The sequence below is a fragment of the Scylla paramamosain genome, chromosome 31 (assembly GCF_035594125.1).
Source record: "Scylla paramamosain isolate STU-SP2022 chromosome 31, ASM3559412v1, whole genome shotgun sequence".
NCBI lineage: Eukaryota > Metazoa > Arthropoda > Malacostraca > Decapoda > Portunidae > Scylla > Scylla paramamosain.
This window is the reverse complement of record NC_087181.1, coordinates 6,032,427-6,059,926: the sequence shown is the minus strand read 5'-3', so window position 1 is coordinate 6,059,926 and position 27,500 is coordinate 6,032,427. Positions and strand designations below refer to the sequence as shown.

The following is a 27,500-nucleotide window of genomic DNA, read 5'->3' as shown; positions in this document are numbered from 1 at the left end:
ATCTTCGTACATCATACACATCTGTCATAACAAACATAAAACATCAGTTAAACATCCTGCTCCTCCTTTAATAAGATCATTGATTTATAGACTGCATTACGCTTTCAAACTGCACTTACTTTCAAGTTATTCCGTCCATCTCGACCCCTCTCTGGTCAGGCCCTCTGGAACCTCTGGGTCTGTGTCTGCTAATCTCCGCAACTCTCCGCTACTGAATTATTCCACTGTTACACGCTATAATATACAGTCGTTTGGGACTGCCTGTTTCTCTCAAAAAACTATCGTAATTTTCATAACATTTTACGTATCTACTATTCACATTGCTCATCTATGCATGTGATCCGCCCACAGGCGTGGTGCTTGATACAGAAGCCAGTCAGAGGGTAGGGGCAGTTTGGAGGCGGAGCGTTAAGTGGGCGTAGGCTGACTTGTCCTTCTTGGTGCCTCACGCCTCCTGGCCTACTTTCCCTTTCAAATCCTTTCTCTGCCTTGCCCCTGCTATCATTACCGTTAATCCCTCCTTGACCCAGGCTGCCTTCCCAGGTTGTATGGCCGTCTTCCTGTTGTGGAGTGCTTGGGTCCTGTGTCCTTGTTTGTGTTTCCTCGGTTTCCTCGATATCAAGTGCCAATTATCTTCCCTTTCCCGTGTAGTATGATCGTTTGTTATTCTCCATACTTCATTCATCTTCTCCATTTCTTCTTTCTTTTTACTTATTCTACCTTTTTTTTTCTTTCCTCTTCCTTATTGTTTTGTTTTATTTTTTCGTTTTTTCTTCTTCTTTTTTTGACAGTACAATATATATTGTAGTGCGGGGTCACCAGAAACTCTGATTCTTCAAATTGGGTTAATGTAAGCAGTGGCGTTCCTCAATGTTCAATCTTAGGGCAGATCCTCTTCATAATATATATGAATGACATAGACGAAGGAATCAGAAGTAAACTGTCAAAATTCACAGACACTAAAATTGCTAACAAGACTGACACCAAACCAGCGTCAAATTTTGCAAAATGATGCATACACTCTCATTGAATGGTGTGAAACGTGGCTTATAACTTTAATTTTGATAAATGCCACGTATCAAATATTGGAAATAGCAATCGGCAGGAAAATTATAAAAAGTAATCCTCCATCAAAAGTTTGGATCCTGAGAAAGATCTGGGAGCTTTAGTGACAACAGATCTTGAACCAAGCAAACAATGCAACGAAGTCATTGAAATTGCCAATAAATTAATAGTTTTCACCTTCCAATCTGAAAAAAAAAAATCTCACCTTATACAACTCACTTGTACGTCCTCATTTTGAATACAATGTAAAGTTTTTGTCATCCTGTTATAAAAGGAATATTGAGAGATTATAAAAAAAAAAAACAATACGAAATAGAGTAACGAAAATTACTCGAAGGCTTCGCAATAAACCCTACAAGGAACGCCTTAAAGAACGAGATCTATTCTCCCTCTCCAAACGCAGGCTAAGAGGGGATCTGATATTGCTTTACTAAACTTTTAAGGCTTTCACAAATATCAGACCGGAATTCTTCCTAAGATTCAACATGTCTAATATTACAAGAAACAATAGTAAATAATAGGTAAGCGATTTCAAACAAATGAAGCCAAACATTTTACTTCAATCGTGTCATAAATATGTTGAATTGTGTTCCATCAAGCGTCGTTAACTCAGGTACTGTTCACTCATTGAAAACCTGTCTTGACAAGTATGTAGACACTAATTCCCGGTTGTCATTGTTCGTGTCTGAATAACGAACACGTTCACTCCATACTGTCCGTGCTGGCATGTAGATTGTATGTGGTCGAAGTAGTCCTCCTGTCTTTCTTTAGTTTCCTCTCACACTCCATGTTGTTTTTTCTGTACAACATGGTACCATTTTTCATGTGACCCTTGCCTGGAGGGATAGGGGGTGGGGGATGGAAGGACCCTTCTTCTGTGCTATCCTTTCTCTACCACTAATAGAGTAGAATAGTTACCCAAACAGACTTACAAGGACCTCTTGGTCTGTTACTGTTTGGACTTCTTTTGTATTCGTTTGGTTCCTCTTTCTGTGCTATCCTGTTTGTCTCTTCCACTAGTTAGCGTAGAGTAGTTACCCAAACAGCCCAGTAAAGACCTCAGGAACTTTTGCTCTTTAGGCTTTGTTTTTATTCTCCTCCTCCTCCTCCTCCTCCTCCTCCTCCTCCTCCTCCTCCTCCTCCTCCTCCTCCTCCTCCTCCTCCTCCTCCTCCTCCTCCTCCTCCTCCTTCTCTCATCACATGATGAACAATTAGCTGTGAGGGGCATTGAAAACTCAAGGACCCAATCAGTGACTGTCATAGGGATTTGAGGTACCAGGGGTCACTGCTGCAGGAGTGCGGCGCTCCTTTACGAGAAGTGCACTCTTATAGGAGTCGCATGGTAGCCGGAGCCTGATTGACTGATGCCTCCCTTGAAAGCGCCAGGCACAGTATAGAGAACCCAGCAAGCCCACTTTTGTTACACTTTTTTTTTTTTCAATTTTCCGCGCATGACGTCACGTTGTCGGAGATCAGGACTGCCAGATTCGCCTTTTTTAGGCCAAAACACAATTTTTGGCTTTTTCATGCATTTGGTCTAAGGATATCTAGTTTGCCATGAATTACATTATTATTATTATTATTTTTTTTTTTTTTTAATATGTTGCTTATATATGCTCTATTTGGCCATAACAAGTTTATTTAATATGGTAAGTTTGTTCACCGCCACCTAAGACAAAACTTTTTTTTTCAAGTTGTCGAGTGCACGTATGTTTTCCTTTATTTTCCTTCTGTTACCATGGTTATCCTTGCAGTTTTTCCCATTTTCTCTTATTGCTATTGAATAACAATAAGGGAAAATTGGACAAATCAACTGGGTGATGATGCTGATGACGCGCGAGTCCACGGCTGAACTCTGGCGTGTTTTTTTTTTTTTTTTTTTTTTTTTTTTTTTTTTTTTTTTCAAGCGGCTGATGTAATTTAAGGCTTCCTATCAACAGCTACCTGTGTTCATGAACAAGCCAGGAGTACGTTGATAGGGTGCTGTCTATGGTAGTACCGTATATTTTGTTATGATGAGTCATTGGTAAACTCGTTTTCCATCCCCCAAAAGCGATCGTTCTGGTTGTTTATATTTATGTCGAGTGGGAAAGAAAAATGTCTAGAGCAGTGTCATTGAACTGTAGGCCCGCGCGCCAGTTGATTTAGTGTGGCCCGCGTGCACTCATTGATTAATTTTATATGTGGAAAAAAATACTTAAATGATATTCAGCAAAGGTCAAGTGTGTGGAATAATAACGATTAGCTTGTTATGACATTGCTGCTACAATAACATAATGCCTGCAGAGCGAAAGTCCTTCCCCATGGTTATGAAGTAGGGACGTAGGTATATGGTACACGTCATGAACACGGCCACTTCTTTGTGCCAAGAACGTTTTCATAATGTGTTGTTAGTATTTTTGCATTCACTCCTGAACCCACCAATCTCAGTTAGTGTACATTGGATTGGGGTCAGGTTTCAGATGAGGCGTCGGGAGCTGTATGGCCTTAGGCCTAGTTGCCTAGCAATTACCGTTACAAGTAACTCTCTTCCACTGTCGGTATTCTCACACTGGAATTGAATTCTTTGAATTCGTTTCCGTTTTTTGGCCCAGGCGAAGGACTGACGAAGTACGCGGCACTTGTATACACAGATCGCCACTCCAGTAGTCCGCTATAGCCCAGTGCTCAGTACACATCGTGTAATATATGGTAAATTCTAAAGTGGAATAATATCAACTTTGGGTTTTTTTACTGCATGTTTTTTTTGCATGTGCTGCAGGATGGACAGGTGTAATGGTGTGTTGTTATTGTTGTTGTTGTCGGTGGTGGTGGTGGTGGTGCAGCACAGGGGAGGGTTCCAGAAGGCTGCTCCATAACCAAGGAATTCCTGCCTCTGTAAAGTTCTCTGATCTTACCTACTGCTATTTGTACTCCACGACATACTCCCACAAGTCAACAGTTATCTAATTATCACTGTGGGATGAACGTTCACATTAGAATGAGCAGCAGTTTTTCTTATTGAACTTTTGGTGCTGCATGAACACAGGAAGGGAAATGATGTGTTCAAATATATCTTGTTTACCGTTGGGGTTTCATGGCGTAGTGACAGTCTTGGGAACCCAGTGTCATATCCCATACAAAATACAATAAATAAATAACGTCATGAAAATAATTCACATCGTAATTATTTAATACATACTGGCGTGAACATAAGGTGGTTAAATAGAGCAACTTTACAAAAAAGATGGGGAAGATGGGGAAATAGACCAACTTTAAAAAAAAGAAAAAGGGCCCTCGTGGCCCAGTGGGTAGAGTGATGCACTTTGAGTTTGGCGTGAGGGAAGTGAGGGGCGCGTAGGTTCGAACCCCCCTCTCGGAACTCACAAAAACCTTGAAAGAGCATCCCTCCATCACCATGTGTGATGGAACTGCCCACGGGGAGGAGGGGAGGTGAGTGCGCAGCACCTCCCTACCCCTCCCCAGGGGAGGAAGGCACCGCCTTACCGGCCCCCGGGAGAGCAAGGGAGGTGAGTGCACAGCGCTTCCCTTCTCTCCCCTACCTAACCCTGGCAAGTCTACGGACTACCAGGCAAAAAATAATAAAAAACAAAAAAAAAAATAAAAAACAAAAAAAATAAAAAAATAAATAAATAAAGGTAAGTGCATAGCACTTCTCTTCACCTAACAGAATAAAAAATATAAAGGTGAGTGCATAGCACTTCCCTTCTCTTCCAACCTACCAGGCAAAAGATAGAAAAAAAAATAGATAAAGAATTAAGGTGAGTGCATAGCACTTCCCTTGTCTCCGGCAAAAGATAGAAAAGAAAAAATAAAGAATTAAGTTGAGTGCATAGCACTTCCCTTGTCTCCTAACCTACCACGCAAAAAAAAAAAAAAATAAATAAAATAAAATAAAATAAATAAATAAATAAAGATAAATAAATAAATAAATAAAAATAAATAAAAACCTCCTTACCACCTCGGACCTCGGGAGAGCAAGGGAGGTGAGTGCACAGCACTTCCCTTCTCTCCCCAAGTCTACGGACTGCCAGACCAAAAAGAATAAAATATATATAGGTATAAAAAATAATAAAAGTAATAAAAAAAGATAAATGAAAAAAATAAGTAAATAAAACAAAAACAATAAAACTCCTACTCCCAACTGACTGAGTCTGGCAATCAACAATACCCAACTACTCCCAACAATACCAACTGACTGACCCTGACAACCCCAAAGACCACCACCCACCTGGGAAGCACGGGAGGTGAGTGTGCAGCACCTCCCTACCCTTCCCAGTCTCCCAGTTTGACTTTGACCACCAATCTGACTCATCCTACCAACTCCAAAGAGCAACTCCAACTGTACAGACCACCACCACCACCACCCTTCTGATCTCGGCAAGGTGAGTGCGTAGCACTTCCCTGGACTGACCCTGACTGACTGACCCTGGCAACTCCAAAAACAACCAACCTGATGACTGACTTACAGATATGTAATCACCTAACTGACTGGCCCTGGGGAGCATGGGAGGTGAGTGTGCAGCACCTCCCTACACTTCCCAGTCTCCCAGTTTGACCTGACTCATCCTGGCAACTTCAAAGAACAACTCCAAATGTACAGACCAACAGTACCTCCTACTCTGTGTCCCACTCTGACCCTGATCCATACATCCCTACATCCTACCCTGTCCTGGCTAGGTGAGTGCGTAGCACTTCCCTACCACCTGCCTTACTGACCCTGGCAACCATAAAAACAACCAACCTGACTGACCTACAAATCTTACTGTAATCTGGCAACAGACCACCAAACTCACTGACTCTGGGGAGCATGGGAGGTGAGTGTGCAGCACCTCCCTACCCTTCCCAGTCTCCCAGTTTGGCTTTGACCACCAATGTGACTCATCCTACCAACTCCAGATGTACAGACCACCACCACCACCCCTCTGATCTTGGCAAGGTGAGTGCGTAGCACTTCCCTTGACTGAGTGGGCCTGACTGACTGACCCCCGCAACTCCAAAAACAACCAATCTGACAAATGTTACAAATGTAACCTGGGGAGCATGGGAGGTGAGTGTGCAGCACCTCCCTACCCTTCCCTACCCTTCCCAAAATAAATGAAAAATAAAAAATAAATAAAAACAAAAATAAATAAAGTAAAAACAATAAAACTCCTACTTCCCCCTCAATAAAATGACTGAGTCTGGCAATCTACAATAAATAATAAAAATAAAACAATACCAACCTGACTGACCCTGACAACTCCAAAGACCACCACCCCACCTGGGAAGCACGGGAGGTGAGTGTGCAGCACCTCCCTACCCTTCCCAGCCTTCTAGTTTGACTTTGATCCCCAATCTGACTCATCCTAGCAACTCTAATTGTACCGACCACCACCAGTACTCCCCACCCTGGCAACTGATCCTGGCAAGGTGAGTGCGTAGCACTTCCCGTGACTCATCCTGGCAACTCCAAAGACCCACCATCCTGACCGCCCCTGGGAAGCACGGGAGGTGAGTGTGCAGCACCTCCCTACACTTCCCAGTCTCCCAGTTTGACTTTGACCACCAATGTGACTCATCCTACCAACTCCAAATGTACACACCACCATCACCACCCCTCTGATCTTGGCAAGGTGAGTGCCTAGCACTACCCTTGACTGACGGGGCCTGACTGACTGATCCCGGCAACTCCAAAAACAACCAACCTGACTGATGTTACAAATGTAACCTGGGGAGCATGGGAGGTGAGTGTGCAGCACCTCCCTACCCTTCCCAGTCTTCCACCAACCTGACTTGAATTTTGACTGGGGAGCAAGGGAGGTGAGTGTGCAGTACTCCTACTATCCCCACTCTAAATACCCTATCACCAACCAATTCAGACCACCAAACTGTCTTAGAAGAACAAGAACAGAAAGCAACGCCATCAGAGGAAGAAGAAGCAGCAGCAGCAGCATTACCGCCATCAGAGGAAGAAAACAAGAAAAAGAGGCAAAGAAAAAGAATTACCACCACTGTTATCGGAGGAAGAAACAGCAGCGTCACCGCCATCAGAGGAAGAAACATATATATGTAAACTACGACTGGTCAAACTTTCTGTGGCACCAGGCTAAGTTCGACCTGTGATGGGTTGTGTTTAGCGACGCCTTGAGATGAGAGGGAAAAAAGTTCCAGGGGTTCATGAAAGGAAAGTACGCTAACAGGGGACTGATTGTGAAAGTGCCAGGCAAGGCTGCTGCTTCAGACATCCACACTTCAACTTCAACTATGCATGCGAGAATGTTGCTGTATTCTTCCTCCTATTCCTCCTCCTTTTTTCTTCCGCAGAAGACTGTCTTATTACTCCGTCCAAAGGCGGCAGTTCTTGTATAAGACTTGCAAACCTGTGTCCACTCATCCCAACTATCCAGAAATATATCTAATCTTCTAAAGGTCTGGCATCACGTGTTCAAGAGATTTATGTGTATTTTTTTATTTTATTTATGGTGGTGGTGGTGGTGGTGAAGGTGTAAATCTAGAATGAGAGTGAGCGTCTTTGTGTTTCCTCCACCGGGACGAAGAAAGAGAACAGGGATTCCTCATACTCCAGGAATTGCCTTTGTTTCCAGAAAACATTGAATAGTAAAGAAAAATTATTATTTGCTAGTTTTATCAAACTTTCTGTGGCACCAGGCTAAGTTTGACCTGTGATGGGCTGTGTTTAGAGATATCGCAATTTTTCACACTTGAGAGTATATTTCACTCTTATAATGAACGTACAAACTACAGCAGGAAACCAAAATAATGCCAAAAATGGAAGCATGGATTAAAGGATGCCAAATGTATAAAGACATTAATAGTTTTAAATACCGAAGGAAAGACGGTAATTGTATTTCTTGCTACACATTTATATTTAACAAGTGAAGACAGACGTAGGTTGAAAACCAGCCCGGGAAGGAATGTCTGGCGCGTGGCGCTCCTCAAGGCGTCTTGCCTCGCCGGCACAACAATACATAAAGGACTGAGATGTGAATTAACACTGAAAGAACACTGGCCGGTGAGGTGCTCCTGCAGGGCCGAGGTGGACAGGTGTTTGTCCAGGATGCCTCGTGTTACTTCTCACCGCGTGTTTTATCTGTTGGAGATTATTACACTTAATATGCTGCTGTTGCTGCTGCTGCTGCTGCTGGTGCTGCTGAAGCTGGTGCTGCTGCTGCTGTTGCCCTCGCTGATCTTGCTGCTCTTGTTGGTATTGCTGCTTTTACTTCCTTCAACAATAACTACCAGAACAACTGCTTCTGCTGCTGCTGCTGCTGCTACTACTACTACTACTACTACTACTACTACTACTACTACTACTACTACTACTACTGCTGCTGCTGCTGCTGCTGCTGCTGCTGCTGCTGCCGCTGCCGCTGCCGTTGTTGCTGTTGCTAATGTTGTTGTTGCTGCTGCTGTTACTGCTGCTGCTGCTGCTGTTGCTGCTGCCGGTGCTACTGCTGGTGCTGCTGCTGGTGCTGCTGCTGGTGCTGCTGCGGCTGCTGCTGCTGTTGCTGCTGCTGCTGTTGTTGCTGCTGCTGGTGCTAAACTTTACAAAAGTCACCACTGCTGTTTTTGCCATCGTTCGTGCTGTGCCTCTAATCGTCGTCGTCCTCGTTCTCATCGTCGTCGTCGTAACAGTAGCATCGCCTGTCAGAGTAAAAAGACTATATATATATATATATATATATATATATATATATATATATATATATATATATATATATATATATATATATATATATATATATATATATATATATATATATATATATATATATATATATATATATATATATATATAGGTAATAGTAGTTGATAACTTTGTGATATATAAATGTTGTATAGCAACGCGTTTCACGAGTTTGCAATTACAATTAGGATCATTTACTTTATTTCAACTTATATTCAATTCCTTTATAGTGAATGACAGTAATACATAACTTCAAAACAATGTTATCCAAGAATACTCTTGAAATTTAGAGCTCATTTCGCACTATTTTTCTGTTACAGTTTTGTGTACATGCATTTTTTTTTTTTTTTATCATAGGAAATGGAAATTTCTCTGCTAATATAAATATTACATATTACAAACATTAAAACGTGCACAACACCCACGACTCTGGGTATTGCAAATGTTTAATTTTTTTTTGTATTTACAAGCGCATTTATAGTAATGTGATAAATAAATAAACTGCTGGTAATTATATATATATATATATATATATATATATATATATATATATATATATATATATATATATATATATATATATATATATATATATATATATATATATATATATATATATATATATATTCAACGGTATTGCAGAATGCTCAAGCCTATAGTTTATAGACATAATGATTTTATCTCATCATCCTGTTGCCGGCTGCATCACGCACTCAAAGACGATATCCAAGATTCCTGGTCAGAGCTCCAGTGTCATCTACTTTCAGACTCCCCAAGATTTAGTGAATACCTCGAGTACTGACATGTCACGATCACACGTGGATATGGATACTTGGGCAGTGTGTGAGCTTTCAGTGCCTTCATGGGAGATCATATATAAGAGAGAGAGAGAGAGAGAGAGAGAGAGAGAGAGAGAGAGAGAGAGAGAGAGAGAGAGAGAGAGAGAGAGAGAGAGCACTGCTAATAATTAGTTGGGTAACGCACAACATGCCTGGCGTCAGCGGGGATCAGGTGCCAGAACAGGAGAGAGTGGGAGGCTGGGAGTAGTTTCCTTTGCAAGAAGACATTCTGATACACGTAATGAATTGCAGGTTTAGGTACATATAGAAAATGCAGTCGTTATCTCCTCGTTATCTCTACTTTGCCGTGGAAATCTCTCTCTCTCTCTCTCTCTCTCTCTCTCTCTCTCTCTCTCTCTCTCTCTCTCTCTCTCTCTCTCTCTCTCTCTCTCTCTCTCTCTCTCTCTCTCTCTCTCTCTCTCTCTCTCTGTACCTGCCTTGGACAGTAAGCAATTAGTTGTTCTAGTGGCGGTGTTCCTGAAATAGAAATACTGAAAAGCACACTCCATCTTTTAATACCCAATTAGCGTGGCTTCCTGATGGGAGGTACGGTAGAGCACGCTTTCGTTTGTAAGCCAAGGGAAAGTAAGCGTCTTTCCTCCTCAGACCCTCACTAGCGCCAGGATTAGCTGTGTGCCGGGGAGTGCTGGTGAGCCGTGAGTAATGTTCACTCTTAGATACACGTGCAATGTAATGTATCTCCCTGTCATTATTTTTGTTTATTATTTATTATTATTTATTATGTTTATTATATTGATACTTGTTTTTGTCTTTTTCCTTCCTTCCTTCCTTCCTTCCTTCCTTCCTTCCTTCCTTCCTTCCTTCCTTCCTTCCTTCCTTCCTTCCTTCCTTCCTTCCCCTGAGTGCCTGCCTGCCTGCCTTCCGTCACCCTTATATTCCTGTTTTTCATTTTATCCTTCCTTCTCTCTGATATATATATATATATATATATATATATATATATATATATATATATATATATATATATATATATATATATATATATATATATATATATATATATATATATATATATATATATATATATATATATATATATATATATATATATATATATATATATATATATATATATATATATATATATATATATATATATATATATATATATATATATATATATATATATATATATATATATATATATATATATATATATATATATATCTCTCTCTCTCTCTCTCTCTCTCTCGGGAGTTCGTTGATGAATTGCCATGTTCTCATGACTCTCTACCAGTATTTGTTGGTGTTTCATCTTTTTCTATCCTGCATGAGTCTGCTCCCGGGAATTAGGTATGGTAGTTGTACGGTGATAAATAATATTTCAGTGCGATCTTTGCAATATTTTCCTATATCTATGAAAGCTTTCGTTACTGTGGAGTGTGGCTCGAATATTATTATTGTTTTTTTTTAATATATAATATATTTCGTTATATTTGTCCAGCACATTTTTGTTTATGCAATAAGAAAGAAAGTGACCATTTAAATCCCGAAGTTTAATTTCATTTGTATAAAGAAGTTTAAATTAGAGAGCGAAATGAAGAAGGACTCCTTAACGTGTGGGAAGTGCCTGCCAACCTACTATGGAGGGTGTGCTGCGTAAATCATGATTGTATAGGAGCGTGATGTAACCTGTTCACACTGATACCACTTACAGACAAGCCTTCAAGTACCTTGGTATTTCGTAGTAGTGGTTTAAATAATGTTTTGACTTGTTTAGATAATCATCAGAGAGAGAGAGAGAGAGAGAGAGAGAGAGAGAGAGAGAGAGAGAGAGAGAGAGAGAGAGAGAGAGGGGGGGGGGGCAGATAGGCAGGAAGGCAGACGGTCAAACAGACAGGCAGGGAGGCAAGCAAGCAAGCAAGCAAGCAAGCAAGCAAGCAAGCAAGCAAGCAGGGAGGCAGACAGACTAACGGGCGGGGAAAGAGGTGGATGGACATACAAAAAAGAAAGAAAGAAAGCAGGCAGACAGACAGGGTGACAGGGAAATAGTCAGGCTAACTTGAAGAGGATAGGCAGGCAAAGAAGCAGGCAGACAGGCAGGCAGGCAAAAATAGAAGGCAAGGAAGCAGACAGACAGACAGACAAATAGACAGAGGGACAGATGGATGTGCGGGCAGGCACAGACATGGACAAAGTAGTTTTAAATAGCGGCAGAAACTGGAATATTTCATTCCAATGAATATATTTGCACAATTTTTTTGTAAAATACTTTAATAAATAGTTTATCGTGCCCTGCAGTGAGTACTTAACCAAAAGTCTAACTGAATTAGTCAGTGGGATATTAATACAGCATAATGTTTGCACAATATAAACGTATGCCTCTTCCGTTACTCGTATATTCTTTCGTGATAACAATTACTGTAAGCGAAGAAAATGCAAACATAGTGACCTAACTATATTTTTCTCTCATGGCCTCGTATTTACGGTATGCCATTTTTCGTGCACAATACGTAGTTGTCATTGATTTCCTAAAACTACTAAATATACCAGAAGACAGACCTACTGACCCATACTCGTAAATATTGTTCCACTCGTAATGTTACACCACACACACACACACACACACACACACACACACACACACACACACACACACACACACACACACACACACACACACACACACACACACACACACACACAACATTAATACAAATAGATGCGCTGCAACAAAGCAACAGAGATTGGGATGCTCATTCTTACAGAGCATTATAGTGAACATGTGAGGCAGAGATAAACAGACAGACGCAGACAGACAGATTGATTTAAAACACTTAGTAACATGTACTTGTTATAAGCAATTCTAAGTGACCATTACTTTCCCGTTCATTCCCATTCATTGAAGCATTTCAGTGTTGAGACGCAAAGGTAGTGTAAGTGTTGAGGCAGCGGTGGTAGTGGCCCCTTCACCTCGCAGCGAGGCAGGAAGGGGAGGCGAGGGACACCAGCAGTGACTGGCCTGAAGGCGCCTTGCGTCCCGCCTCCTCTGTGCGACCCTCTCCCTTGATTGCCTTCATGCATCAATCGCAGCATGACTTGTGCTCCTCCTCTTCAGTCTCACTTAACTACCACCTTCATATTCTAGACAACGCTGAATGTTGGCAAGCTTTACATTTATTATTTTTGCTTCTTTTTATTTTCTTATTTGATCTTGTTATATATGTAATGGTGTTTGTTCGTTTTATTTTGTTGCAGCTGTTGTGCATATTTAACATTCTCAGCGTTTGAAGTGTGTTCTGTTTTCAGTGTTGTTTTCCATGTATCCATGTGTTCTTGCTTGGAGGAATTTGACACGTTTTATTTATGACATTTCGTGTTTTTGTTCAGTATTTATTCTTTCCTCTTTTGTTCATGTGTATGTTGTTAACTCATGCAGTAAATGATTTCTGGTGGTTCTGTTTATGATGCTTCATTTTTAGCTCTTTTTAGAATAGTGAAGCTGCATCACTTTTTTATGTGGATGTTTTGATATTTTCAGGAAAGGATGGCAGGTGGTGCCGCGGTGAACACTCCCAACACATGCAGGAGGAAAGTGAGTACCTGCTTCATTACATCATGTGCCCTCTATTTTGGATTTTTTTTTTTTTCATTTCAACGGAAACCTGTTGCCTGCCTTTCTCCTGTCAGCTTCCCACGAATCTGTGAAGGAAAGAAAGGATGTGCTTCCATGGTATCGTGTCAGTAGTGTTATCCATTGAAGGATTAGTTTAAACCTTTTTCCAATGCGTTGTTTTTGTCTCCCATGTTTCTGCCTTCCTAGGGTATATATGTGAAAGAAGACAGAATGTAAATTTAGTCTATAATGTTCATTGCAACATCTTACAGGGAAAAAAGTCCTTTGAGGATTAACCGAGAATCTTTTTCAAAACTATAATTTTTGTATTCCAGTCTTCGTGTGCTTATTTTAATGTATGCATAGAGAAAAGAAGGATACGAAATCATATGTTTTCTATAATGGTGTCATCTTTTTGGTATAAATATTTACTTAGAGATTCAATTGAAACCTAACAATTAGCTGTCATTTTTGCGTTCGTTTTATATATATATATATATATATATATATATATATATATATATATATATATATATATATATATATATATATATATATATATATATATATATATATATATATATATATATATATATATATATATATATATATATTTTTTTTTTTTGTATGTACGTATGTACGACCTCACTTGAGGTCTTTTTTAGGTAACAAATATCAGATCTTCTAGTTTGTATGTCTATTTATCCTTTAGTGTGTTTTACCGTTATGTAGATTAATAATATTTTGCACGTTATGATAAAGTGTCCTTGGAAAGTATTACTGTAACACATTTCATTTAGTGTGAATTTGGTTTCCACGTAAAAAAAAAAAAAAAAAACTCTCCTTCTATGGAGAAAAGATATTTATATTTTCTTTGTTCAATTGGTATTGATATTATTTTTAACTCTGATTTCCCGGGAAGCGTTACCACCATGATATTTGTGACCTAACCTAAGGTAACTTTTTAGCGTCATAACCTTTGTTGCAGCTTTATTCAAGTAAAATCAAAGAGAGGAAAGCTTGTATAGTTCTGTGAAGTGTTCTTATTTGTCTCTGTGTGTGTTGATTGTCGCCTTGAAAAGTCAAGGTGACGTGGGCCTTGATGACTAGAGCCGGCCCACACTATTTGTCTCCCTTTTTTTAGAGGCTCGTCGTTGTAGATTTCTGAAAATATTAGTTTTCCTCACGTTTTTATTTTCCTTGTCAGCGAATGAAAGATAATTTATGATTTTCTTAATCATTTAGTAACGTATTTAATATCTTTGGAGGGATCATTCCCGTAGCGGAGCGAGGGGGCTCTATTTTTGTTACCGCACATCTGTACACCCCACCGCTCCCGCCTGGCCCTGGAGGGCACAACGATGATTTGGCCAGGAGCACCTTTTGATGTCCATCGTATATAAAAGTTTTGATTTCATTTTCGGAAACACTTCTTGGTAACTTTTGAAGGCGTATCTTTGTTATTTTATTTAATTTCTTCGTCAGACTCACCTTTTTTTTGCTGTATTTTGCATATTTCGATTTATCGGCATGTGGGCGAAGGTTTCTGCCTCGCAACTCGCACAACTATCGCCTCATCACTACAGATCGAGCTCGAGCGCACAAAATGTGCCAATTATTTGCCATAACTCACTTCATATACGGGAAAGGGTTGTGTGAAGAAGGTGTTGTGAGGAGTAAACATAGGAGAAATTAGTTAAATCTAGAAAGGTAGCTAGCTCAGGGAAGGTGAGAAATAGCTGAAGTATTTACCACACAAAATGTAGCAGTATTTTGAATAAAATAGACTTGCTTAGAAGAATAGTGTGTGTAGAGAAATTTGATATCATTGCTTTAACTGAAACTTGGTTAGATATGTGAGGAAAAGTATTTAATCCAGAGGTCAAGATAGATGGTTATACATTGTTCTATAAAGATAGGGAAAACAGGAGAGGAGGAGGCGTCGCGTTATACGTTAGGGACACATTACAGTGTTGTATTAACAGTAGATTTAAAACAGATAGGAAAGCAGTAGTAGTACAGCAATGTACAGTAGTGGGAGTAGTGTACAGATCACCGACCAGTACAAAGGAAATTAACACCTCACTGTGGCAGGAAATAAATAGAGCAGGCAGGTACAGTCAGGTATGTGTGGTAGGAGATTTTAATTTTAGGAATATCGACTGGAGTCTGATGGTGGGTAAGAAGGAAGCAGAATTTTATAAGGTAATTCAGGATAATTTTTTAAAACAGGTAGTCGTAGAACCCACAAGGGGGAATAATATTCTAGATTTAATTCTTACTAACAGGGAGGAAGCAGTCACGTAGGTAGAGGTTGAAGGACAGCTAGGTAACATTGACCATAGGGAAATTAGGTACAATTTAAAATGGGAAGAAACTTTTAGAAGCAAAAACACTAGTAAAATACTTGACTTTAGGAGAGCAGAATTTGAGGAATTAAAAAGGTACCTCCAAGGAGTTGACTGGCAACGGATGCAGGGTGAGGTCAGGTCCGGGACGGAGTTGAGAGAGATAAGGCAAGATGTGAGAGGCGAGGTGAGGTGTGAGGGTGTAGGACAAGAGGAGGTAAGATGTGTTCCGAAGGGGCGGAGGAGAGAGGGAGGGGTATATGGGTGTGAGTATGGTGGAATGTCAGGTCATGCTGAAATGAGAGAGGTGAGGTCGAGGCGAGTAGATGAGCGAGTAGAGAGGATGGTAGGGGCCGAGATGAGGGAATTAGGTGAAGTAAATGTAGATGAATTGTATAAATATTTCGTAGATAAAGTTCATACAGGTCAGTTAGCATATATCCCGTATAGGGCAATAAGATCACAGAAAAATTATCCTAAATGGATGACTGCTAGATTAAAACATTATATAGGGTGGAAGAGAAGTATATATAGGACATTAAGGGCAGGTGAAGAAGTTTTAAGGTCACAATATAATGAATTAGTTAGAACAGTCATGAAGTTAACGAGGAAAGCTAAGGGCAATTATGAATTAAGTGTAGCCAGCCATGTGAAGACGGACCCCAAGGGATTTTATCAGGAATAGAGGACGAAGAATAAGGATACTATAGGTCCATTAAAGGCAGCAGATGGGGAACTGGTTAGTTCTGGGAAGGAGATTAGTAAAATTCTGAATGAGTATTTTTCATCTGTCTTCACCCAGGAAAACATGCAGGATATGCCAGATAGTGAACAGATGTTTAGAGCAGATGAGAATGAGAAGCTGACAGATATTTCCATAAGTAGAGAGATAGTGGAACAGGAGATAGATAGGCTAAAAAAAGTTCAAGACACCAGGACCAGATGAAATATATCTCAGAGTACTTAAGGAATGCAAAGAGGTTATTAGTGAGCTGTTAGTCTCTGTCTTTAGGAAATCACTTGAGTCAGGTGAGGTACCAGTAATGTGGAAGCAGGCTAATGTAGTACCCATCTTTAAGAAAGGAGATAAAACTTTAGCGTCTAACTATAGATCTGTCAGCTTAAATTCAGTTATAGGTAAAATATTAGAGTTAATAAGAGCGAGGAACATTAGGGAACATTTAGACAAACATAACTTGATAAATCAATCACAGCATGGCTTCACGAAGGGGAAGTCTTGCATGACAAACTTGTTAAGTTTTTGCAGTAAAGTGTACGAGGCAGTAGATAATGGTGATAGTTATGATATCTTGTATCTGGACTTTAGTAAAGCATTTGACAAGGTACCCCATGAAAGGCTCCTGAGAAAGGTTAGGGCACACGGGATAGATGGGAAGGTGTTAGGCTGGATAGGGTCATGGCTTAGCGACAGGCGAGAAAGAATTGTAATAAACGGCTCGAAATCCGAGTGAGGTCATGTAATCAGTGGGGTGCCATAGGGATCAGTATTAGGGACATTGTTATTTCTAATATATATCAATGCCTTGGTTAGTGGAATTAGTAGTGATGTTTGTAAATTTGCGGATGACACAAAGATAGATTAATTAGATCAGAAACGGGTGCCTTCGCCTTGCAGGCAGATTTAGGATGAATGAATGGACGGACATATGGCAAATGCAATTTAATATCAATAAATGTAAAGTACTTAGCGTAGGTAGAGGAAACCCACACAGTAGGTACACATTAAACGAACAATCTCTGGTAGTTACAGGGTACGAGAAAGATTTAGGAGTTATAGTTAGCTGTGAACTCCGTCTAGGAAAACAATGCATAGAGGCTAGAAACAGGATAAATAGGGTACTAGGATTAATTTTTAGGAGTGTTAAAAGTAGAAGGCCGGAAGTAATATTAATGATATTCTTGGCGCTGGTCAGACCTCATCTAGACTACGTTGTGCAATTCTGGTCTCCACATTACAGGAAAGATATAGGTGTATTAGAATCAGTACAGAGGAGAATGACAGAAAGGATACAGGGGATGAGGAGTATTCCTTACGAGGCGAGATTGAAGTCATTAAATTTACATTCTTTAGAGAGACGTAGGTTAAGAGGGGACGTGATAGAAGTCTTTAAGTTCCCTTTCAATAGTCCAGGAGTCAAGCAATATTTTCATTCTTTCATCCCTTTCATTGGTAAACTCTGGAATTCTCTGCCTGTTTCTGTTTTTTCCCCTTCCTGTGACTAGTTGTTTTAAGAGTATTGAGGCACTTCCAGAAACATATTTAGTTTTTTTATTGACTTTTAATTTTTATCTTTTTTTTTTTTTTTTTGTCTGTATGTATGGAAGCGGCAACTGAAAAGATTTTTTTTTCTTCCTCTGTTTGCCATTCGCCAAGAAGATATGAGAGCGTGAGTATAAATAATGGCTATATGGAAATGTAAGAATACCATTTTATACTGACTCTAAATTAAACATGTATTGCATTGTTTACTCCAGTTTACTCAAGTTGAACCGTCCGATATCTTTTGCATCTAAATGATTTTTGTGTTCAGCTATTTGAATTTTTATTTCCAAATGCAGCTCCATGTTTTTAAGAAGCACAGAGGGTTGGAGAAAGACAAATCTTTCCTGAGTCTTAATAGGTGAATGTTAATAACAGTAGTAGTAGCAATAGTAGTAGTAGTAGTAGTAGTAGTAGTAGTAGTACTACTACTACTACTACTACTACTACTACTACTACTACTACTACTACTACTACTACTACTACTACTACTACTACTAGTAGTAGTAGTAGTACTACTACTACTACTACTACTACTACTACTACTACTACTACTACTACTAGTAGTAGTAGTAGTAGTAGTAGTAGTAGTAGTAGTAGTAGTAGTTGTTGTTGTTGTTGTTTTGGTTGTTGTCGTTGTTGTTGTAGTAAAGAGCAGGATTATTATCTGGAGTGACACCAATTCAGTTTTTGTATAATTTGTATTTTCTTACTATTATTCCACACCTTGTCAATCCATGCAAGGAAAAAAAGAGAAAAGCAAAAAAAGAAAACGTATATTAAAAAAGTGAGAGGCAAGACCAGCAAGTGAAACACGCCCTGCCTTCTCCATAGACTTGACGTGTTTACTGCCGCGCTTCCTGCCTGATAATTATACAGTCTTACGCTGGAGGCGCTTAATGTGGTGCATTTGTATGAAAGAATTTACTTTTTGCCATGAATCTCTCTCTCTCTCTCTCTCTCTCTCTCTCTCTCTCTCTCTCTCTCTCTCTCTCTCTCTCTCTCTCTCTCTCTCTCTCTCTCTCTCTCTCTCTCTCTCTCTCTCTCTCTCTCTCTCAGCTCGAATTATGATTTCACTGAGTGGTTTAAGAACATATTCACATGTTATTCATGAGCCATCACATCCAGCAGCAGGCCGGAGGAGGAGGAGGAGGAGGAGGAGGAGGAGGAGGAGGAGGAGGAGGAGGAGGAGGAGGAGGAGGAGGAGGAGGAAAGAACACAAAGGAATACAAAGGAATGCAACGGAAGACCAAACCTTGAGTTACTGACGAGGCTGTTTGGATAATTATTCTACATTAACTATTATTGGGAGATACAGGATAGTACAGAAGGTTCCTCCCCACCAATCTCTCCAGCAGAAGCTGACAAGATACAGGAATTGATACCACGTGGTATAGAAAAACCACATAGAACTTGAGAGAATAGTGAGTGAAAGAGTTGTGGTCTGTCTACTTTTGTTTGTGAGGGAGAGTGTAACTGCATGATAGTTGTGTGATGTGGTGTGTGCGTAGCGCAGGTGAAGGCACAGTTTGGTTGTTGAGGGGTGGTGCAGAATCCTTGCGTTGCGCTTTCCAGGGAGGCGGCAGTCAATCAGGCCACAGCTTCGGTCACTGTGTTTGTGTACCTTTCCCTTTAGGGCTGGATTCACAGGTTATCGCCTGCAACTTTGACCTCTAGTACTTAAAATCACAAAGTTGATCAATAACAGGATAATGCGGACGAAGAAAATGAGGATTACAACATGTGATTACATAGGATAACCAAAACAAACACTCCCTCAGGTCTTTACATATCGCTTTGGAATTAATTTAGATTAACTACCCTTTAGTAAAGTAAGCTAGAGCAGTGTATGACTGCCAAACCGACACGCCCTCGTGCTTGTGCTGGCGTGGGAAAACCATCGCGCTGTGTGGAAAAAAACTGGCTGCGTTTTGATTGGAAAGGATGAAGTGAGATTCTATTATTATTCCTATGCAAAAAAAGGAGGAGGAGGAGGAGGAGGAGGGTAATAACAGCATTAGTAAAAACATCCACTTCAAACACCCCTTTGTCTGTGCCTTTGCACGCACAAATTACCTCAGAATGTTACGTCATAATGAATAAGACAAGTGAAGAAGCTTACTTCCTTTTGAATACCGTCTTTTCGGAAATGTTGATTTTTTTTCTATTTTGTGCAAAAGACAAAAAAAAAAAAAAAATACAATTTTTAGTAGAGTGAAAAAAATCTACAATTCACCCTAAGAAGGAGGAACAGAAAAATTTCGAACTATACCACCACAACCACCACCAGTACTACTACTACTACTACTACTACTACCACCACTACCACCACACTTCACTCTCAAGTTCTCCCATTTTCAAGAATTCCTCTCTTCTCTTCCCTTGCTCCACCATCCTTCATCCTCTCTCCCTTACGTTCCATCCTTCCTTTCGCCGACATAATGCTTGCAACAGATGCCCCTCATCTTTCTCCCCCTCCTCCTCCAGTCCCGTAGCATTAGCAGGGCCTTGTCTCCCCTTATAAGCAGGGATGCTTAGTGGAACATGTCGAAATAGCGTTGCCTAGCCGCCGCCGAGTATAGGAGTGTATTGAGGGTGCATTATCTCGGTACAGTGGCGGTGAGCGGGGAGATGGGTCGGTGAGTATGTTCAGGCGCAGATAGAGAAATGTGTTATTGGTCTGACGAATTGATTAATGAATAGGTATCTGGTTGAACAGGTAGATTTACAGATAGATGGCTGGATGGGTAAATGGTTAAATAGATCGACTGGCTGATAAATAGATTGATATATAGATGGACAGATGGATGGATAGATAGATTGATAGATACATGAATAAATGAATAGGTATATAAGTAGATATAAATATATATAGATGGGTAGATAGACAGTTCAGTAAGTAGAAAATAGATTAGATAAATAGAGAGACAGACAGATAGACAGGGATAATAGTACATAGGTGGGAAAATATGTTGATAAATCCCCGTTGATTGATAAGAAGGTGGAAGTATTAGATAGGGAGAGATATACAGATAAAACATCGACGAATGGGTAGGTAAGTGAAGAAACACAGGATGGTTGAAGAGCAATATACATAAATAAATAAGAAGAAAGTGGAAGTGTAAGCGATGAATCAGATTAAGAGAGAAATTAGCTGTATATTGATGGACAGAACATATAGAAATGCAACTGTAAATCATGGTAAACAAACTAAGATAAATAAAGGTATGTACTATGTTAGAAGGAAATGACATTAGAGAGTCAGCCAGCACATCAGACATTCAGAAAGCAGGACAGACAAAGACACATAGACACACTGACTGATGGGTGCATATGCCAAATGAAATAGTAAACAAACATTCATATATAGAATCATTACAAATAAACAAATATCAGAAACTTTGAGGCAGACAGACTGAATTTCGCATAACGAAAATATTTGTATGTTCATGTTTGGTAACTTACATACGGGCAATGGATAAAAAAGAGAGATTTTACGTATAAACCTAGAGAAACAAAGGAAAGCAAAACATTATAAAACAAAAAAGACACATAAAAAAAAATGATTCCTCCTATCTGCGAATCACATTGCAGACAGAGGCGCCCACACACACATAGACACACACACACACACACACACACACACACACACACACACACACACACACACACACACACACACACACACACACACACACTTTCCTGTCGCCAAAAATACACACAATTCTCCTGCTACTCTATGAATTACCTTACTAGAAATGAAAAATGCATAAATGTTATGAATTTTGTATATTGTTGTGTGGATCACCGGAATTGTGTTGAAACCATGGAGAGAGAGAGAGAGAGAGAGAGAGAGAGAGAGAGAGAGAGAGAGAGAGAGAGAGAGAGAGAGAGAGAGAGAGAGAGAGAGAGAGAGAGAGATTGGATGTCTTGCAACACAATACACATGCGTATATATCGTACACATTATTCTTCCTCTTTCTTTTTTCTTTCTTGCGACATTTGGAAAAAGCAAATGTTGAGATATTGTGTGTGTGTGTGTGTGTGTGTGTGTGTGTGTGTGTGTGTGTGTGTGTTTGTGTGTGAAATAATAGACAAACGGACAGACAAACAGATACATTACAATACACAAAATTGCACATAAGCTGGGGACAGAGACTCCCAACCAATCACGCACCCACCCACACAAGACAGACAGAAGGTCAAAGATATACTGATATACGTACTGACATACATTCTTCATCTCTTCGGTCAATATGAAGACGCTACACGAACTTACATATTGTCCTGTGCGTCTCGAAGGAGTAACGCCGGGAGATGACAACGTCCGCCCTTTACTGCTCAGGGAAGCACAGGGACTGAGTGTGTTGCTGGCAGTTTGTTGAATGAAAAAAAAGCTTCAAACGTATAGATAAGTAAATGTATATACATGCTGACACACACACACACACACACACACACACACACACACACACACACACACACACACATTGACAGTCATAGCACCACACAAAAAAGAAAAAAAAGCCAGAAAATAACAGAAAGAAGTGAAAAAAAAAAAACATTGAAAGACATAAGCCGGAGTGAACAAGTGACATCAGGAAGAGAATGTAATCTAATATTAGTAGGTGCCTGAAGTTACTCGGAGAATGACATCAAACTTAAAGGAAAGTGAGGAAAGAAAATAGCATGCTTTAACTTGGAAAAAAAAACTGCGGTAATGAACAAGGAAAATATGAGGGAATAAAGCACTAAAGTGAGAAAATGTGTAGCAGATTGAAAGAAAAAAAAAAAAAAATGAAATTAAGTGCTAAAAATGGGTGATGCCTACTTAGAGAGAGAGAGAGAGAGAGAGAGAGAGAGAGAGAGAGAGAGAGAGAGAGAGAGAGAGAGAGAGAGAGAGAGAGAGAGAGAGAGAATGTGTCTTTCCTGTCAACTCAGATAAAAATCTATATATTTTTTACGATATTTCATTGGCGCTGAAGAACACAGACAATGAAAAAGTAAATATGACGGTTCCTTCTTTCATATTTATTTCTAATGACATTTTATGAGACAAGACTGTACTTCGGTATCCTTATGTTACATTGTTATTTTGTCTTTTTATTTATTTATTTATTCTCTGCTTATTACTTATACCTAATACATATACTTTTACTGTCCTTTGTTTTCTAACATTACTTTGTTATTTTATGCTGTTTCTTTATTATATACATTGTTGCACTTGAGTATAAGAGTTTTTTTTTTCTTTTTTTAAGAGGGAAAAAAGACATTTCGGATTTTATCTGTGGAAAGAAAACGTGTGTGGGATTTTTCTGAGGAACGTTATTCGTGTGTTGAGAGAGGAGAGTCTTTAAACTTCATTAAATGCTCTCTCTCTCTCTCTCTCTCTCTCTCTCTCTCTCTCTCTCTCTCTCTCTCTCTCTCTCTCTCTCTCTCTCTCTCGCTTTAGTTAACAGTGGAACCTTGCACAGTTTAAGTGGATGAAGAGATAAAATAGAGATACAGATGGATGGATGGATAGATAGATAGTTAGATAGATAAAAGTTAAATAGACATAAGTAGATAGATAGACAGATAGATAGGAGGTCATATTTACCTTGATATCGCCGTGTAATAAGCCCAGAGGAATTTATTCTTCATAGAACGTTAATTGATTTATAGGCGGAAGGCGAAGCAAGGCAGCACATGTGAAAGGTAATGCAGGATAAGATAATGTGATATGACTGCCATTTAGCGTCCTTGTGTGTGAGGTCCACAAGGTCAGAGTGAAGGGGGAGGGCACATATCAACTTATTCTAACCTTCGTAACTCTACTGACTGGATTACATTCACGGGAGTTAGTCATTATTACATACGAGTACATACATGTTGCGACAGTAAGAAAAGTATGCCTGTACCGGGTTTTTTTTTTTTCCTTTCCCCTCTCTTTATTAACATTGGTGTTCTATTGGGGTAAAAAACGATCATGCATTGGTGCGAGAGAGGATGAAACGGATTATTTTTTTAAAAATTACTGGTGTCTTCCTTCTGAGTTTCGCTTAAGTCTCTTTTTCTTTGTTTTTCTACGATTGTGTTTTCTTTTGCTTTCTGTTTTGTTGTTGTTTTATATTATCTTGTACTGTTGATTCCTATTTTTTTTTTTTTTTTTCATGCGACTTTTCCTTGCTTTATTTATATTCATTATTTGTCATTAGTCTTGTTAATCTTTTGTTTTCTCTTTTAAATATCTCTCTTTCCTTTTCAGTGTTTTTCTTTAATTATATTTCACATTTATGTATTTCCCTTCATTCGTTTCCATTATTCAATATGTTATTACGTATTTCTTTTGGCTTGCATTATGAAATAGTCGGCGCCATTAATGTTCAGTTACAAAAACACACGTGATATCTGCAACACATCACTTACTATAAACATTCCATGACTGAGTAAATCTTCGTACATCATACACACCTGTCATAACAAACATAAAACATCAGTTAAACATCCTGCTCCTCCTTTAATAAGATCATTGATTTATAGACTGCATTACGCTTTCAAACTGCACTTACTTTCAAGTTATTCCGTCCATCTCGACCCCTCTCTGGTCAGGCCCTCTGGAACCTCTGGGTCTGTGTCTGCTACTCTCCGCAACTCTCCACTACTGAATTATTCCACTGTTACACGCTATAATATACAGTCGTTTGGGACTGCCTGTTTCTCTCAAAAAACTATCGTAATTTTCATAACATTTTACGTATCTACTATTCACATTGCTCATCTATGCATGTGATCCGCCCACAGGCGTGGTGCTTGATACAGAAGCCAGTCATAGGGTAGGGGCAGTTTGGAGGCGGAGCGTTAAGTGGGCGTAGGCTGACTTGTCCTTCTTGGTGCCTCACGCCTCCTGGCCTACTTTCCCTTTCAAATCCTTCCACTGCCTTGCCCCTGCTATCATTACCGTTAATCCCTCCTTGACCCAGGCTGCCTTCCCAGGTTGTATGGCCGTCTTCCTGTTGTGGAGTGCTTGGGTCCTGTGTCCTTGTTTGTGTTTCCTCGGTTTCCTCGATATCAAGTGCCAATTATCTTCCCTTTCCCGTGTAGTATGATCGTTTGTTATTCTCCATACTTCATTCATCTTCTCCATTTCTTCTTTCTTTTTACTTATTCTACCTTTTTTTTTCTTTCCTCTTCCTTATTTTTTTTTTTTTTTTTTTCGTTTTTTTTTCTTCTTTTTTTGACAGTACAATATATATTTTAGTGCGGGGTCACCAGAAACTCTGATTCTTCAAATTGGGTTAATGTAAGCAGTGGCGTTCCTCAATGTTCAATCTTAGGGCAGATCCTCTTCATAATATATATGAATGACATAGACGAAGGAATCAGAAGTAAACTGTCAAAATTCACAGACACTAAAATTGCTAACAAGACTGACACCAAACCAGCGTCAAATTTTGCAAAATGATGCATACACTCTCATTGAATGGTGTGAAACGTGGCTTATAACTTTAATTTTGATAAATGCCACGTATCAAATATTGGAAATAGCAATCGGCAGGAAAATTATAAAAAGTAATCCCCCATCAAAAGTTTGGATCTTGAGAAAGATCTGGGAGCTTTAGTGACAACAGATCTTGAACCAAGCAAACAATGCAACGAAGCCATTGAAATTGCCAATAAATTAATAGTTTTCACCTTCCAATCTGAAAAAAAAAAAAATCTCACCTTATACAACTCACTTGTACGTCCTCATTTTGAATACAATGTAAAGTTTTTGTCATCATGTTATAAAAGGAATATTAAGAGATTATAAAAAAAAAACAATACGAAATAGAGTAACGAAAATTACTCGAAGGCTTCGCAATAAACCCTACAAGGAACGCCTTAAAGAACGAGATCTATTCTCCCTCTCCAAACGCAGGCTAAGAGGGGATCTGATATTGCTTTACTAAACTTTTAAGGCTTTCACAAATATCAGACCGGAATTCTTCCTAAGATTCAACATGTCTAATATTACAAGAAACAATAGTAAATAATAGGTAAGCGATTTCAAACAAATGAAGCCAAACATTTTACTTCAATCGTGTCATAAATATGTTGAATTGTGTTCCATCAAGCGTCGTTAACTCAGGTACTGTTCACTCATTGAAAACCTGTCTTGACAAGTATGTAGACACTAATTCCCGGTTGTCATTGTTCATGTCTGAATAACGAACACGTTCACTCCGTACTGTCCGTGCTGGCATGTAGATTGTATGTGGTCGAAGTAGTCCTCCTGTCTTTCTTTAGTTTCCTCTCACACTCCATGTTGTTTTTTCTTTACAACATGGTACCATTTTTCATGTGACCCTTGCCTGGAGGGATTGGGGGTGGGGGATGGAAGGACCCTTCTTCTGTGCTATCCTTTCTCTACCACTAATAGAGTAGAATAGTTACCCAAACAGACTTACAAGGACCTCTTGGTCTGTTACTGTTTGGACTTCTTTTGTATTCGTTTGGTTAGTCTTTCTGTGCTATCCTGTTTGTCTCTTCCACTAGTTAGCGTAGAGTAGTTACCCAAACAGCCCAGTAAAGACCTCAGGAACTTTTGCTGTTTAGGCTTTGTTTTTATTCTCCTCCTCCTCCTCCTCTTCCTCCTCCTCCTCCTCCTCCTCCTCCTCCTCCTCCTCCTCCTCCTCCTCCTCCTCCTCCTCCTCCTCCTCCTCCTCCTCCTCCTCCTCCTCCTCCTCCTCCTCCTCCTCCTCCTCCTCTCACCACATGATGAACAATTACCTGTGAGGGGCATTGAAAACTGAAGAACCCAATCAGTTAGTGACTATCATAGGGATTTGAGGTACCAGGGGTCACTGCTGCAGGAGTACGGCGCTCCTTTACGAGAAGTGCACTCTTATAGGAGTCGCATGGTAGCCGGAGCCTGATTGACGGATGCCTCTCTTGAAAGCGCCAGGCACAGTATAGAGAACCCAGCAAGCCCACTTTTGTTACACTTTTTTTTTTTCAAATTTCCGCGCATGACGTCACGTTGTCGGAGATCAGGACTGCCAGATTCGCCTTTTTTAGGCCAAAACATAATTTTTGGCTTTTTTCATGCATTTGGTCTAAGGATATCTGGTTTGCCATGAATTACATTATTATTATTATTATTATTTTTTAGATATGGTGCTTATATATGCTCCATTTGGCCATAACAAGTTTATTTAATATGGTGAGTTTGTTCACCGCCACCTAAGACAAAACTTTTTTTTCAAGTTGTCGAGTGCGCGTATGTTTTCCTTTATTTTCCTTCTGTTACCATGGTTATCCTTGCAGTTTTTCCCATTTTCCCTTATTGCTATTGAATAACAATAAGGGAAAATTGGACAAATCAACTGGGTGATGATGCTGATGACGCGCGAGTCCACGGCTGAACTCTGGCGTGTTTTTTTTTTTTTTTTTTCTCTCAAGCAGCTGATGTAATTTAAGGCTTCCTATCAACAGCTACCTGTGTTCATGAACAAGCCAGGAGTACGTTGATAGGGTGCTGTCTATGGTAGTACCGTATATTTTGTTATGATGAGTCATTGGTAAACTCGTTTTCCATCCCCCAAAAGCGATCGTTCTGGTTGTTTATATTTATGTCGAGTGGGAAAGAAAAATGTCTAGAGCAGTGTGATTGAACTGTAGGCCCGCGCGCCAGTTGATTTAGTGTGGCCCGCGTGCACTCATTGATTAATTTTATATG

At 39.6% G+C, this 27,500-nt stretch overlaps 1 protein-coding gene across 5 annotated transcripts in view; it reads left to right on the top strand.

Moving 5' to 3' along the window:
* The window catches only part of LOC135116422 (uncharacterized), a 135,027-nt gene that overhangs the window by 63,398 nt on the left and 44,129 nt on the right, over window positions 1-27,500 (top strand). For 3 of the 5 annotated variants that reach the window (XR_010276307.1, XR_010276306.1, XM_064033874.1), the window contains one exon: window positions 13,097-13,150. The exons of the other annotated variants lie outside the window; for them this stretch is intronic. Coding sequence is in view for 1 of the 3 variants with exons in the window: in XM_064033874.1 (XP_063889944.1) it covers window positions 13,097-13,150 (54 nt within the window). In the remaining 2 variants the exon portion in view is untranslated. The remainder of the gene's footprint in view (window positions 1-13,096; window positions 13,151-27,500) is intronic. 5 annotated transcript variants of the gene reach the window in all.